The sequence below is a fragment of the Teleopsis dalmanni genome, chromosome X (genome assembly GCF_002237135.1).
Source record: "Teleopsis dalmanni isolate 2A chromosome X, ASM223713v2, whole genome shotgun sequence".
In the NCBI taxonomy this organism is placed as follows: domain Eukaryota; kingdom Metazoa; phylum Arthropoda; class Insecta; order Diptera; family Diopsidae; genus Teleopsis; species Teleopsis dalmanni.
In genome coordinates, this window is record NC_051848.1 from 73816079 (window position 1) to 73832796 (window position 16718).

Genomic DNA, 16718 nt, shown 5'->3' on the forward strand with positions numbered 1-16718 from the left:
CATGACACGATATGTTTACGGTCTCAGAAGATTTGATCACCTGGGTAATTACAGGAATGCAATCTTAGGTTGTGACATTGAACAGTTTATTAAGATTCGTGTCTGTCTGTTTTTGTTTAAATTGGTTAATGCTAAATCACCTGAATACCTTTTCAATTGTCTGAAACGAACACGATCTAATAGATCTCTTCTATTTATTATTCCAAGGTTTAACTTTATTTCCACAACAAGTTTTTTCTTTATCCACTCTGTCAGAGTATGGAATTCGCTCTCATGTGAAACCAGAAACACAACAAGAGTAGGAGCTTTTAAAAAACTGCTAATTAATGAATTATATTGACACCACCCGTTCTGTCAATTATTTCTATTTTTTAATTGATAATTTTCTTTAATTGTCATTTTTTAACTTTCTGCTTGTAATGTTTATTTTTCTATTCTAAATTTTTAAATTTTTAATCTTAAATTTAAAAAATTTTTTTTTTGTATTCTTTAATATAATTTAATTTTTAATTTAATATTTTTTTTTAATTCAATCTCTTGCCTTTGCTTTATCATCTAATAATTTGTAAATTGTTATATATTAAGTAAATAATATCTCTTTTTTATCTCTTTTTTGTTAGTTTTTAAGTTAGTTATAAGATGATGCAATGAAAGGGTTTTTTGACCCTTAAAGCATTTAAAATAAATATTCCAGTAAATAAACTGGAAACAGCAACAGAACTGTAGACTGAAACAGAAATAATAAATATAGTTTTTAAAAAACACGCCAGGTATATAAAGCGCAATCAAAAAAAATGTTTTCAATTTAAATTTCAACTTACACTGGAATTCCGAAGGAAAAACAATAATTAATATTGTTAAACACAAATTCACAATATATTATAAATTTCTTTTGTTAAATAATATTCGTTTATTAATTTATTAAATTTAATAAATTTAGCAATACACCAAAAATTCACAAAATCGATCCGCACCGAAAAATTAAACGCACCGCACTTAAATGCACACGAATACTGAGCATGCTCGAATAATTGTACAGGAAGGAATACAACAACAACAAATATGACAAAAAATATCTGTCGTTCGGTTAATTTCACGAAGAGTAAGGGTTTTTTTTTCGCTAGCCGCATGACATGATACATTACCAGTACATTCTTTTAGTATGATGACTTCTCACATTCTTTTGTAAACATGATGTCATGCATACCTTTTTCATGTGCTTACCAAACGGACTACTGGGTATGAATGAAGGCGCAAACAAAATGCGGGCCACTTACAACCCAAAATAAAACCATAGTTTCAATTCGTTTATCATCTCTCAGAAGTTTCAATGCTTCTTCTTCTCTAGATTATTTTTGCAAATTACATGTAATTTGAAATTTGGTTTTTCAATTTCAATTATGACTGTAATTCAGAAACTAAATTACAAATTAAGATTATACTGTAATTCGTAATTGAGGTTTTCAATTAAATTACACATATAATCTGGAAATTCAATTATCAATTAAATTACTCAGTAATTTATAATTGAGTGTAATCTAATTACAAATGTAATCATTATTGCACAGCTCTGATGGCAGTACACTTAATACAGAAGGAATAAATCTTAAATATTAATTTGGATCAATACCACATCCAAATCTAAAATGATATGAAAGAAATTTGGTATATTATTTCATATAAATATAAGTACATGGTGTACCGAATTTTTCAAATATATTTATTGAAAGCAGAGGGAACTCAAATCCGATTGTTCAGTTTATATAGCAAATAAAGGGCATTGCAGTCCGATTTCCGCTTATCTGACTTATGATCAAGATCCATGCCCGAAAAGTATTATATATGTGCAAAGTTTTATTTTAATAGCTCAAAAACTAATAGGTAGCTTGAACTGCAACAGACAAACGGACGGACAGACAGTATTAAGAGAAAAAAATTCATACATATATTTTATGCGGTGTACGACCTTTTCCTTACTGCATTACAGACGTTTTGACCAATTTAGTAAACATTTTATACATTTTTTATAAAAGGTATACAACAAAATATAATAAAATAATATAAACATAAATGACAAAAATCGTAGACTCAATGTGATAGAACAATTGTTGGAATAAATCACCTTTTTGAAAAATATTTATTTTCAACTAAAACAGTACTTTGTGATTCTAAAAAAAAATTTAATATCTTAAATTCTTAAAATTGCAATAATGGATCGACACTGGTAGTACGGAAACCCTAAAATGGTTAAACAGTCTCTAGTGAGTATCAGACAGAGCAGGATGATTTCCTCTACCTCGTATTCATTAATCAGTTTTTTCGTCTTTGTACAGTATTATAGATGATGAAACGAACGAGTTTTGCCGTATTTTCTAAGCTTCATCATAAAAGAGATAACAAATTTTTCGGCATAAGTGATCAATGAGCCACTTCGTTCTTAAGTCTGCCCAGTGAGATTTTCACGATCGAAAAACTGTAGCTCTTTCGAAGTAGAGTCCAAGTTATGTTAGTAAGGAACTGTTTACAAAAACTAAATCAGTTGGACAAGGATATTATGTATAATAATAATCTCGGCGGAACAATAGTCTTATAAGTAATAAAAAGGATTTGAATCCTATGAAAATATATGCAAAGGATTATCGAAAGAAATTCACCGGCATCAAAAAACATATGTATAAATGGAAGAAACTTTCTTAAGCCATTTAGATTCTAGTAAATTTAAATTGTTTAAACATAACTACAATAATACATATCTTAAATTTTGAATTGAGTTATGTGAAAACAGATTGCGGGCAGTAATTAGACATCATTGCTATTGCATTAAATACCTTGAAAAAATTTTATAATAAGGATTGAGTTCACAGTCGTGACTTATGTCCCAAAAATAATTTCACTATGAACAAAGTCAGCAAAGTTAATGATTTTATTCATAGTTAAATCGGTGTTGTGACTTAAGTAACTACTATGATATTGGCCATAAGCTGCCAGCGCATACATTACGGAAAAGGGAGCTACTAATACTGGATAGACAAAAATATATTCTATTATACTTAATACCAAAAAAAGAAGACAATTAAAAATTTTTGAAAGTATGATAGGCTGTTGGATATATAATCGATGGATTTGAAGCAGCAACAACGTGTAAGTTTTTATGGATGTAATGGGTTTCGTTGATCATTCTGTAACTTATGACTGATGTTGCTTATTTTCGAATGCATCTAGCTTTAGGTTATGTTTAGTGTGTTATGAGTTATTAAAATTGCGCGTTCCGTGTGTTATCAGATATATAAATAATAAAGGACTTATTATTATTTGATGGAATTTATTTACACAAAAGCTTAAAGAGAGATATTTGATAAGTCTTTATGTCTTATTATTATGAATAAGATGATTCGATGTTAATAAAATATTAATAATATATTATATTATGTGTATAGTATTAAGTTATATTCTAATATGTTATATAAATTGAGGCTGACCTTAAATACTGACTGTAGCGCAACATTTGTTTAGCATTTATTTATGCATTATGCCGTTGTCTCTTTTATTTATGCTTACACTTTGCATTTGTGCTGCATTCTTTCTCTAATCACGTAAAGTAAAGAGGAAAGCTCATAATTTTCTTTTTCCACATTCTTTACTCCATTATTATGTGTGCTCGAGTAAGTTGTGTGTTATGTGCAACTTCACACAGCGACATTGTGTAGGGCGCCACTTAAAAAACAAGCATACTTTCTGGCGAACCGCAAAATTTAGTAGTGCGATTATTTATGGTCTGGTGTGAATGGCAGTGTTTTCGCATGCGACTATTTTGAGACTTAACCCTTTGCTGCTAGTTTACTGTAGTAACTTGTTTTTGCATGAGTAAGTAGACATTTAAGTGTTTTCAACGAAAAATTCAAAAAAGCAAAAAAAACGATAAGCAAAGCAAAGTACAAATTGTATTGCTTTTGATAAATTCTAATTTTTGAAAATAATTGAATGGCAGAGAGAAGAAATTAAAGGAATAATCGAGAAAAATCTAATCGCCAAATATTTTTATATTTATGAATTTTAGCTAATTGTTAAGTCAAATGAAAAGAATATTTAATTAAAAAATTAATAGTTTTAATTTTTTATTAATTTAACAAATTTTTTAGTTTAACAAAAGCAGTAATATGTACGTACTTCAATAGAATTGGGCTTACTTTCATGAAATTATTGACAGAAAAATAAATTTAAACGAAGTCAAAGCAAAAATATTGTTCAAATATATATTTTAGGACTTAGTTTTCTGAACCTTTGGCAACGCTGGAAAAAGAGATCCTGAGCACTAAAAGTAAATCCACTTTGATACGTAGTGTATAAGAAGAATAAATAGAAGAATGTACCGACGATCATAACCACTCACTTACGCCTATTGGGTCATTGTGTTACCGCGTTAGAACTCAATGATTTGAAAACTAAGTTGAACCTTTGGCAAAGCTGGAAAAAGAGGTCCTGAAATGCTTTTTAAAAGGAGGTCGTGAAATGAGTAATGAGTATTAATGTATTAATAGTATAAAAATATTAAGTGTTTTAGTATTCTTATAGCATTTTTAGTAGTATTAAAATAATCATATCTTTTTATAATGCAAAGTGACCAGATTCCCACCAAAATTGATACTTCTATCCAATATTGTTTTGCCAGCCGCTATTAAAAACAACACAGAGTTGCTTGTGAAAATCAGTAAAATTTATAAGAAAAGTATTCAATCTATTCGAGCAACGTTTAGTGCTTTCATGAATTGTCAACAAGAAAAATCGTCAATAGTAGACGACGTTCTCAAGAGCTTACGCTGTCTCATGGAGACAGATAAAATATTTTTATAAAAGCCTTGTTCATTCATTATGTAGAAATTTTACAGATTAGGTTTTAGAGAAAAGTGTGGATTGAAAATATCTTATATATATTTTATATCTGGATTTTATTTTGAGATAACTTAAAATGGATTTATTATTTCACGGATTAATCATGCAACTTTGAATCATGAAATTTTTTGGTTAAAGGATCTCGTAAATGACTAACACAGCTAAAATCAACAGGTTAACGCGGTTTGATTTATGACGCGAATGTATAATTAGATAGTATATCTTTTAAAATAGAAATTGGATTGTTCAATACACATGGAAACATGAAGTGTAGTAGCTTCATCCCATGAAGGAGTCAGACTTCTATTTCATCATACTGAATAAAGAATTCGCTGAAACATATATATGTGTTACCGAAAACTCACTTTATCTGAAAGGAAACCAACACTATTTACAATCGAAAAAAAATGTTTAGTGTTAATTAATGGACTGACATTACCAATTTTCTCTAAAAAATTATAGACTTCTATATAAAGCCATTACAAAATCCCTATGTAAGCGTTCAGTATTCAACTGTGGAGTTGAGCTGAATCAAAAACAGGCAATATTCAACGTATTTCCTTGTGTAATATAACCAACGAACCCTGTTATGTCACTAATGACACCCCCAAATGTGATCTCAATGCTAGTTTTTAAATGAAGAAAGATGAAAATATATTACAAGTTATTAGATTTGTCTTAAAAGATAACTCAACACTTTAGTAAAATAGTTACTCTAATCAATTTATCGAAAAAATCAAGCTCAGATATATACTTTGAATCTATGAGAACACAATCCAATATATGTGGTCACAATAATTCGCTTGACCGTAGAATTTAATCACTCAACTAAACCAATAATATTACTACATATGTGATAATAATTGTGTTTATATTATCTGTTAAAATTAGTAGAAATAAATATGCATATAATAATTTACCACGAAATGGCAGGGACCTGTTGTCCCAGGTTTAGCGAGGCTGATATTATATGAAACACTAGTCATAAGTACTGCTTACTTTCCTTGGATTAGTTTCTAAATAAGAAAACAAACATATGCAATACTAAAATATTTTTATTGAATAATTTTCCACTGTTAGTGTTTTTAGCTGTAAAAATAAATTTTTTAAAAAACAAAATTTTTTGAAAAAAATTTTTAAATTTAAAATTAAAGTCTACATTCTTTGAATTCAAATCGTTGGAACATCCTTCGCAAAGGAATTCACATATTTGTCTTTACTTAAAATTCACGTGCAGTAATGCAAACACTTGCCCCAGGCCTGTTCGCAACAAATGTCAAAACAGAAGCTAATATGACACCGGAAAAAAGAAAGTGCACAGAATTTCATCACAGCGCCATGGGGTGAAAAATTAGACAACGACATGAGAAGATGTTGTCAATTAGGCGTTCAACAATGCCGCAATCATTTCACGTCTCTTCAAAGTGAAAACCGGAAGGACTTAAAAACAACTCACATCTGAACATCTGAAAGCAAATCGAAGCGCGCACAAAGCATGGAAATGCTTCCATGATTTTCCAAGGAAAATTTGAAAACATAGCAAAAATAATGAACACACAAAGATAGAGAAATAGACAAATGAATGCTGTCTGTCAACGTCAGTGAGATTTAAAAAAACAAAATACAAACAAAAAAATTATAGTGCAGTTTATGCAACGAGAACTTGATTCAATATTTTTTAAAAAAAAATTTAATAAGAATTCTAAACATCACTACATACAAAGTCCTTTCTAATAATACTTTCGTAGTTCACGTTAAGCGACTCTAGCGTTTACACTATCTCAATTAACGTCTTTGCGCAATTAATATGTTAAAGGCTCAGTTAGTCCGTACGTAACGTAAGAACTTAAGCGAACTTAAACCAAAGCGAAATGCACAACCAACTTCACCTGTGTGTTTGATAGGAATGAAATAAATAAAAGCAGTAAACTTTGTGCCTATTTCTCTCATATAAAAATAAGCACAATCAAAGCTCGACTTTCACAGAAAACAAACTTTATTTAACACATTATCTGGAATACAGTGCTGCAAATAATAAAAATAAATGATTAGAAAACAATGCTAGAATAATGAAACTTCCTTTTAATAATTTCTTTACGATCATGGAGAGTACGATAAAAGTGCGTCACATATGCGTGGTTATTGCCCAGCGCTTACTCTGTTACTATTTTCGAAGCCTCCTTTCTTGAGAATGTTGGCCAACTCCAGGAACTCCAACTGCAGATTATGTGTATACAAATATATATTGAATATTGGTAGAAACTTGGGAAAACTTTTTATTTATAAATAATAATAATATGAGAGAAAGAGAGAAATTTCAATTTGCATTCGGTAAAGAGACTTTTTGCGCCTCTCAATAATTGTCAGAATTGGCGCCTATTAAGATTTGCATTTTCTTTATGTGAATATGTACGCATATATCGGACAAGATAAATCGTCACAAAAACAATGCCATATACATAACGTTGTGATGTCTAATGTTTTGAACGCATCCAATTTTTATATGTTTATCCCTTTCTAACTCTGTTCGTCACTGCAATTTCTTTTGAACGCTTGAGTGGCCAAAACAAAGAATGCATTGTTTCAATATATCTTTCTCACCGAATTCCAAGCATTAGCCACGGATTTTTATTATAAACTACAGACTAAAACCATAAACCACAGACTTCCACCACTGTTGGAGCAATATTTATTCTGCTGACAGTCACGTCCCGTCACATTCAAAGCTTTGCGGTGCAAAAAAGCAAGTGGACGACGGCCATAAACATTAGAGAAACAAAAATTGCTTGGATGTTCCTATTGGAAAAGTCAATACATCAGTTTCATAAAGATAATTTTAAATTTACCAGTCAAAAATAATGTGTCATAGAAAAACACAACACAAAAATATTTTTACAAATTCTAAAAAGTTATCGATACGAATGAAAAATAATCGAAGTATGTCAAAATTTGAAAAAACGAATATTAAAGTAAATCGTAAATATATTTAACATTTTTCAGTTATAAAATATATTCTGAGAAGTAAGTTTCGAGAAGTGTTCTCTTCAATTTTATTTTTGAATCAAAAAATTTTAAAATTACTTAGTGAAAATGGATCCGGAAGAGCTGTCTCGTTTAGAAACTATCCAAATTTATCTCGAAGAAACAGAGGAGTTATTAGCGTTTTTAAATGAACACAGTACTGAGCAAATTCAGGCCGTACGTCCTCAGCCTCCTGGAGCTGGTGATGCAGCTGCAACAGATCCAGATGCTGGTGCCTCAAATGAAAGTTCTAATGATCCTGGTATTGATATAACAGATACATCAAGTGAAAGCGAATTACGCAACAAGCTTTATCATTTTGTTCGTTGGGGTGAAATTAACTACCCGGAACGCCTTCCGCTGGAAAAAAGTGGTGATCTAGTGTTGCCAGAAACTAAGGCTGGTATCCAGGATAGTGAAGGTGTGAATGATGATTCAAATGATGTAGCTGCCTCATCGACTGAACCGACTACCATGACTCACGTTAACGTTGAAGAAGCTGAACCAATAATCACTGGTAATGGATGCTGTGAGAAATGTGTTGGTACTTGTGATGGTGTGACTAGTGTTGGATGTGATCCAATGATTAGTCAACTGGTTGAGCGCGTATCCGTGCACTGTCAATGCCGCGTCGAAACATGTGAAAAGGGCAATCAGACTATGGCCTCTTTGGTTTACCCTGATAACGGTCAAGATGAAGACAAATAGTTGTCAAATTTCATAGAGAGGTTGAGGATGATGTTTATGTAGTTCATGTTAAATTCTCCTTCTGTACAAAGTCCAGAGCTTACAAATTACAAGTATAATTACTATTCAGTCAACAAACTCAAACAAGGAAATAAAATTATATCTGTTAAGAGTCAAATAAAGTAAAAGTTTTTTTTTTTTGTTTATTTTGAGCTTATTTAGTTTGCAAATTTTTCTTGCTAAATTTTTATATATAATTTAAGAAAATTTAAAAATTTTTAATTAGTTTATTTTCACAACAACAGTTAGAGATGGGAAGTAACAATGAAGTGTGATTTGGTTTATTAAGCCTTCCACTTTTTCTCTCTCAATACAATCAAATTAATTTTGATGACTTATGGATCGATACCAGACTGTTCCAGTAGAAAATTCGACAGAGATTCTGAAATGTACCATCTACCTTTCTGCAGTCTAAGCCATTATTAATACGTAGCACTTATATACAAAACTTAGATGAGTTAGAACTGAAATATGAACTCGCAAGTTATATTTCAACTTTCGTGGACCTGACATTCTACGAAGTTCGCAAATATATATAATGTCAAGTTTTTGTAAAATCGTTAATAAAAAGTAATAAATTGTGTTATTCTTATGTGAATATGCTGGTTTGGGTATAAGGATCGCTGTAGTGCCATTTTTAACGACTTTTTACAGTTGCAAAATAAGTTAGTTTAACTTTTTTTAAAAAAAAAAATTTCTGTCAGAAAAAAACATGACTACTTTCTGAATGTATTAAATTTAGTTGTCAAAATATAAACATTTTCTTGTTAAAAAAAATAATATTTTGTTAGATAAAAAAAATATATACAAAAAGTTAAATTCTAAATTTTTTGCTCGTTATTTCGGCACCTTTTCGCAGTTTTCATTAACTTTCTCTTTGTCATCATGCCTTACAATCAGTTCGTAGAAATGCCAGAACGTATTAAATTACCGAGAATGGAGGATAGTGACAATGAAGCAGACGAAGGCGAAGATGATAATATAATAGCCGTCGAGCTAAATGCTGATGAAGGACGCGATGAGCAAAGTATTCGAGCCAATATTATACATCTTGGTGAATTTATACAAAGCTCCCTTAATAATTTTCAAAGACGTGAAGCCTTACGTATTGCAGCACTGAACACCGTAGGTATCAACACAACTCATCCATCGAATGCACAAAGTAACACTGTAGCCCAACCAACCACTGCTCATGGAAATGATGTACATATAGTTGCTGGAACCAGTCGTGTAAGAAATACTGATGGTGAAGAAACTGAACGAATTCTAACAAATTCCAACAACACAAATCGGTAGGTAACATTTTTATAAATTTAACATTCAATAATACTCTCATCACCACAAAGGCCCACCGTTTGAGTGTGGTTGCTGACTTCAGGAATGGAGAGATTACTTATACGACTACTAACAATAACATCGGTGTGAATATAAAATTACTCACTTTCTCTATGTAGTCCCAACACATCGAAAGGTAAGGTTTCTATAAATTCAACATTCAATAATATTGTCAACACCATGAAGGCCCACGGTTTGAATGTAGTCGGTGACTTCTGGAATGGAGAGAATACTTGTGCGACTACTAACAATAATATCGGTGTGAAAACACAAATATTGAGTTCCTGCTCGAAGTTATGGTTTGTATAATAAAGCTCGATAATGATTAATATATATAAGCATATAATCATTTATTTGTTAAAATATGTTCATAATTTTATTGAGCTAAACATTACTTAGTAGCTGCTTATGTATGTATATGCATATGTATATATTCTTCATGAAAATATTAATTAAGTTTTTTAAAGTTACTAAACTATTAGATATTCTTACCAAAGTTGCTGTGAACACATTTTATATTGAAAAGAAGGTTAATAAACTTTTGATAAGCCACTTAACAATGCTCCATTCCGAGTAGTAGTTCACAATTCGAGGTCATGGAAAATCTGTGGGAATAGTTTAAACTTCGGAACAAAAATAATAGAGACTACAATATAAGTAAATGTATTAAAAATTGACGTATTAAACAATTAAAAATAAAATTCTTATTCTACAGGTGTTACTCTTCAAGATTGTATTATCGACAAATGCTCGTCTATTTTGTTATGGTAGTTTTTTACGGTACATAAAATTATAATTTTGGATTTTTACTAAATAAGTCTATAAAGTTTTTAATAAATGTATGCGTATAAAATTTGGCAATAAAACAATAAATGAATTATCAATTCGCATCAATTATTATTTAGCTAATTATTACTTATACTACTAATATGATACGATAATTCAACACTGTTAAATATTACATATATTCAATATTTTCCATAGAAATTTCTCTGGTCTCACCCATATATATAAAATTATTAAAGAATCAAATAAATCCTGTGGCTTAGCACGCCTTTCACGAGGTGTTAATTTAAGCTACGGTATAATTGGGTGTAGAAAAAAGTCACATATGAAGTTTTTTTGTCAAAAACATAGAGCCGAACGATGGCTCTATGCCAACGCAAAACACTCACAACTATAATTGCACATCAGTGACAGATTGCACTTAAGACTCGCATGGCAAACCCGTGCAGTACTACAAACTTACAGGAGAAAAAAATGGTAAAGATATTTTTTACGGGTTTTTCATATTAATAGTTCCGTATACTTTTTTTAAAGAATAAAGTATATATATGAATGTTTAATTTTCACATATCGATCTTTCAATTGTAAATAAAATAATATGTATACAAAAGAAAAACCAGCATCTACCCCTCAAGCACCTCGGTGTCATTTGAGTCCAACTTTCAACTTAAAAATTACGGATATTTTATATACACTGAATATGCATTAACTTTTCTACACGTTAAGAATACTCAGGGAGTAGAGTATAAAATATAAACGAAATTTTGTTGTAATTAAAAAATTTCTTAAAAAACTAAAATTACTAAAAAAAATATTGGTCATTAAAACAATAAATTATTAAAAAGAACCATATATACCTATACTGTAAAACAAAGTACCTCTGAAGATTAATGTTATTTAAGACCACCTTTTAAATTTATTATAAAATTCAATATACTTTATGTACACTGAATACTATATTTAGGTACTAGTTTGGACATAACATATCTCTTCAGGCGCTTCTGCGCCTTCTTCAGTTTCGTACATCAAGTTCGGTCACTGCTCCCTTGACTTAAACACTGCACCAGAAACACGGTCGACATCTACGTCTTCTTCCTCCAACTACTACTGCAAATACGTTTTTCGCTGGACCGTCTTCATTCATTCCCATTAGCATGATAAAGACAGTGAAACCCGTGGATGCTAATTCGATGAATTATGTCAATGTCGTGCATGCGGTAGTCTTCGCCAACTTGTAGAGAGCCAAAGATCTTACAAAGAACTTTTCTCTCGAATATTTCTTCTCTTATATTAATATTAACTATTACTTTATTATTATATATTATTATTTTTTTTATTTATAATTATTTATTATATTAATTAATAATTATTAAAATATGTTAATATTAATATATTAAGTTTTCTGTGAATTTAAATATTTCTTTAGAAGAGAACTAAAACTTCGTTAAATTAAGATATAATGTTAAGTGGTTGAATCATGTGACATAATAATTTCCAAACTTCCATAAAACTATAAGTCAATAAAGTATAATAATAATAATAATTAATTTGCCAATAAATTGAAGTATAATTATCAAAAAGCGAAATCTGAATTTATGTGAAAATTGTGTTCCTAATCGAGGATAACTCACTTAATTAACTCAGTAATAAGCGAACCAAGTAATAAGAAGACGAAGTCAAGATGAAAAAAAAACTGAATAGAAAGGACAGCCAAAAACTTGGTCGCTGTAAAACTCACTCCCAGTGCAATAATTTTTATTATGTCCTTTAACCGCCTGCAATTAAGTAAGAAAGTCAAAAGATAAATTTGCAACATTGAAAGCGTAAAATCCCAATTGAGTTAAGGCCAATTAAAAAAAACTCGACAAATAAGCAACTAAGCACAAAAATCCGAGTGCTCCGAGCAATAAACCATAAAAAAGGGAAGGGAAGAACTGAAAAAGGCTTATCGAATGCCTGTGTCATGCGGAGAGTGACTGCATTCTGGGGAGCGCGGGACGTAGCGCGGCAGACTGCTACATAGCTCGTGCCGATAGTGAAACGACATTGGAAACTATTTATTCCGCACCAGAACATAGTTCATGGTACAAGCAAAAAATAAAAAAAACACTAACACTCACTCTTTAAATTATTCCATAGTTTTGCTCTTTCAAAATTATCCAACCTTACACTTACAAATGTTTCCACTTGAAGCCCAGAGTAAAGAGTTAAGAGTTTTAAACCTTAAAGCTTTCATTATTTTCTAGTATAAATAAATTTTATTTATTTTCCTTTTCTACTTAAAGTAATTCACTTTTTTTTTCAAATAATTATTATAAGTCCTGAGAGCGGTACTTAAATTGTTAGATTTCAAGACGGTGAAACCAACAAAACCATTTTATCCTTGCAGCCGCAACGTTGTTGAACAAACTTGACATTTGGTGGCAACAGAAGGAAAATCAGGACTTTTTTGACAAATAAATCATTTTTTTTTGCAGTAAATAATTTATGTTGAATAAAATAAAAGGGATTAAAAAAAAAAAAAAAATATTTAATTTCTAAATCAAAAAAAAAAAGAATATTTAATAAATAAAATATATGAGCAATAAAAATTTGCTGTTAAAACTCGTTTAAAATTGATTATAATGAATTCTATTTATTTATTTATTTTGCCTTCAATGCTATTTAAACATAATAATATTTATATATTATAAGTATATGTATATAATAAATTATAATAAGATATACTTTATTATATATATAAAATATTAACCTTACATCTTCAGGCGAACTCAAATTACATCGTATACGTATTTAAAAAAATGTTAGTTAGTCAAGTTATACAGCCTGTAGAACTATGTAGTGACTTTCATGTCCATATCCACGAATGACGCCTGTCATTACATAGCGATTCGATAGCACAGGTGGTTCGACTTGTACCACGGCTGACATATTTTCTACAGGATTTTGAGAGTATCGCAAATTTATTGGATAAAGTCTTGTTGCAGCCGATGTTGGAAACATTGGATCTGATGCACTTGTTGGTAGGTCAAACATTCCAAACTCGCCAGCAGTTGGTAACGCTGATGGATATGCGTCTGAATCTAATTGACCAGCATTACCACCTTTTCCGGTATATGACACAAATGGAATATTATACAAGTCAATGGAGTTTACTGTTGAGCGAGTCTGAGCAACAGATTGTGCTCCTGAACGTGCATGTTCTACTGCCGAGGTTGACTGAGAAATATGACTTTGACAATATTGACACTTTCGAAAAGCACTAGCAATAGTAAGTGTTCTATTACCAATTAACACAATTTTCTTAAACGCTTGAACTTTTTTTGCATCATCTGCATTTTCAAAAGTTACAAAACCATAGCCTTTGCTAAATCCCTCTGCGTTAGTTACAAGATTGACCGTTTTAATACGTCCATGAGCGGAAAAAATTTGTATTAGCTCGCTACATCCAATATCATCTTTTAAGTCGCCCACATAGATTCGGTTTGGCACAATTACAGAATAGTGATGCTGTCCTCGATGTTGACGAAAACCGCAAGGCATTGGCGTATACAGTCTTGTAGTATATAGAGGATTCATCATGAAAATTAAAAACTTTCTACAATTTATGCTTTAGTGCTTCAATTGAAATTGCCTAAAAGATAAAAATGTTGTTAATTTATAGTTGAAATTCGAAGAGAGATAAACACTTTTTCATTTTCATGGATCTTTTTAATAGTAACATCGTAAAAATTCTATTTCAGAAAAGTTTGCAAATAATACACTTACTGAAGTGTAATAAATAAGCTGTTCTTCAACATGTACTGATGTTAAGTGTATTATCCCTTACTTACTTTAAAAAAAAAACTTTCCAATTCTTTAAATATTATTCCATAACTCTAAGTGTGTACAATAATCCCAAGGCTATACCATATTGGTGTTTGGGGGTTTCGGGTTAAACTAAGGCCCCTGTGCACTGCGACCAATTTGATCCATATGATCCATAATTATATACTTAAATTGTAATTTTTTATATTATACATGTAATCAGGAAAATTAATACTATGAGAGCGATTTGTTTTAGTACATACCATTTCAGTATTATCACCTCTACAAAATGCATAATGAGAGACCTTTTAACTATTTTAAAATAAAACTGCAAAATGAAATTTATTATCTCTTATATGTTAACAACTGTAGAATCAACACATAAACCACTTTCAGGAAATTTTTACTTTATTATATTTTTAACTAAGATGAATACTCGTCAAACGCATAGAATAGAATGAAGAAGACCATCTACATATAAACACCACTTCGGGTCAGAAAACACTGCAAAAATGATATCATATATAAAAGTTCAAAACTATATCCTCTACTAGTTATTCTATCTACAAATTCTAAATCCTAGATTTAAGCAATAGGAATTCGTAAAACCAAAACAATAAAATTTGGATTTTTCTGACATGAATTAAAAAGTCCGTAAAAATACACAAACCTATCTTAAGGTCATCATAAAAAACAAATAATGTAAGATGGTCAGGCCATATACGAAGAGACATGTTGTGACAATGTACACGAAGCTGGATAGCACTACTATAAAGCATTTATCAGTTTGGCAACCATGGCATAATCATTAAGAAAATATTAAAGATAAAAGTTAGATCTCGTAAATTTTTATATACTATTTATTATTAAATAAATATTATTATATATTATTATTATATACTATTTTATATATAATTATTTATATAAAAAAAATCACGAACTTTCACTGTAAATAAAATATTTATCAGACCAACAATATAAAATTTATCAATTTACATTGAACATGTGAAGAAAATAATTATACACAAAAATAATTTTCTCAGCAAACTAAAAAAGTATTAAAGGGTCTAAACCCTATGAGATAGGCGACCATACAATGGCTGAGCACAAAATGAAACAAAAAAATTATTTTGAATGTTCCAGTAAAATGACAAAATAGATCAAAGCCAATTGCAAATTTTCACCCATTTTTAGTTTAATGCACTTCTAATTCAAGACACAATAAATACAAAACTGTTTAGTTTTTTTTCTCAATACTGTATATATATATATATATATATTATATAATATATATATATATATATATATATATATATATATTAAATTAAAAAAACACCTACAAAACCTGTAAGTAATGCGCCTTATCGATGTTCCGTGTGAAGCACAGGTCGCGAGTACAGTCAGCCATATTAATTCACACACACTACAACTAACATAGTGTATAATAAATAATATTACGAGTATAAATTATATGCGTTCACTAAGAAAATAGACCAAGCAAATTTCTAAAGTAGCAGTGGGGTCTCGAGATACTACTCCATAACAACAATGCAAAAACAAAGTAACTTCTGACAAATGCTAAATATATTAAATAAAATAGAAGTCTTATTTCACAATTTCAATACTTGTAAACTGTATCTGAATACAGACGTGCACTATATTTCTGTTTGACTTTTTATTTAAAATGATCCACGTTTTAATTTGTTATATTAAAATAAAAATTACTAACCAATTTCACTTTCACCAACCCGAACGTTTCAGCGAATGTTTAAAGAACCGACGCCGTTGTGCGCAAAGAACAAACTCAGATAAAATAGAAGCTAAATTTGTACTAGAATGGAGTAGGAGCGACATCTGCCACCAACTATTTACGCCTTATGTGATATGTTCAATAAGAAACTATTCTTTATATTTATAATCGCAACATTATGGAATAATTTCACAAAGAAAAATTACTAAAAAATCTGTTTTAAGTACATTCCACTTCAGAACTTAGTGATTTTATCGATATTATTAAAGGTTTATTCACATTTTATGCATTTATTAGATAACTTAGTATGACAATATGTAGAGTAAAAACATATGATTAAACCGTATATATATTCTTATTATCACAATAAATTTGTAAATAA

General features: G+C 30.0%; 2 protein-coding genes across 5 annotated transcripts; one reads left to right on the forward strand and one right to left on the reverse strand.

Annotated features, from left to right (window-relative positions):
• The first annotated feature begins 9450 nt into the window (after positions 1–9450).
• On the forward strand, positions 9451–10837 carry LOC119689443. Of its 4 annotated transcripts, XM_038104276.1 has the most exons (5): positions 9451–9950; positions 10005–10129; positions 10180–10292; positions 10461–10650; positions 10709–10837. In XM_038104276.1, exons 1-2 carry the CDS (start codon positions 9544–9546, stop codon positions 10015–10017), a joined length of 420 nt encoding a protein of 139 aa, XP_037960204.1. In that variant the 5' UTR covers positions 9451–9543; the 3' UTR covers positions 10018–10129; positions 10180–10292; positions 10461–10650; positions 10709–10837. The 4 variants fall into 4 exon arrangements, with proteins under 4 accessions (XP_037960204.1, XP_037960203.1, XP_037960201.1 ...); XM_038104275.1 differs by having other exon boundaries at positions 10005–10292; positions 10491–10650; positions 10709–10836; XM_038104273.1 differs by having other exon boundaries at positions 10005–10292; positions 10709–10835.
• Positions 10838–13537: 2700 nt separating this feature from the next.
• Positions 13538–16373, reverse strand: LOC119661918 (deleted in azoospermia-like-A). The gene is made up of 2 exons (XM_038071432.1): positions 16316–16373; positions 13538–14413 (listed from the first exon to the last, which is right to left on the reverse strand). The coding sequence occupies exon 2, from the start codon at positions 14359–14361 to the stop codon at positions 13597–13599; it is 765 nt and encodes a 254-aa protein (XP_037927360.1). The 5' UTR covers positions 14362–14413; positions 16316–16373; the 3' UTR covers positions 13538–13596.
• Positions 16374–16718: the final 345 nt, after the last annotated feature.

Coding starts and splice junctions, on each gene's coding strand:
- LOC119689443 (XM_038104276.1), top strand. CDS start 9,544: ATGCCTTACAATCAGTTCGTAGAAATGCCAGAACGTATTAAATTACCG.
- LOC119661918 (XM_038071432.1), bottom strand. CDS start 14,361: ATGATGAATCCTCTATATACTACAAGACTGTATACGCCAATGCCTTGC.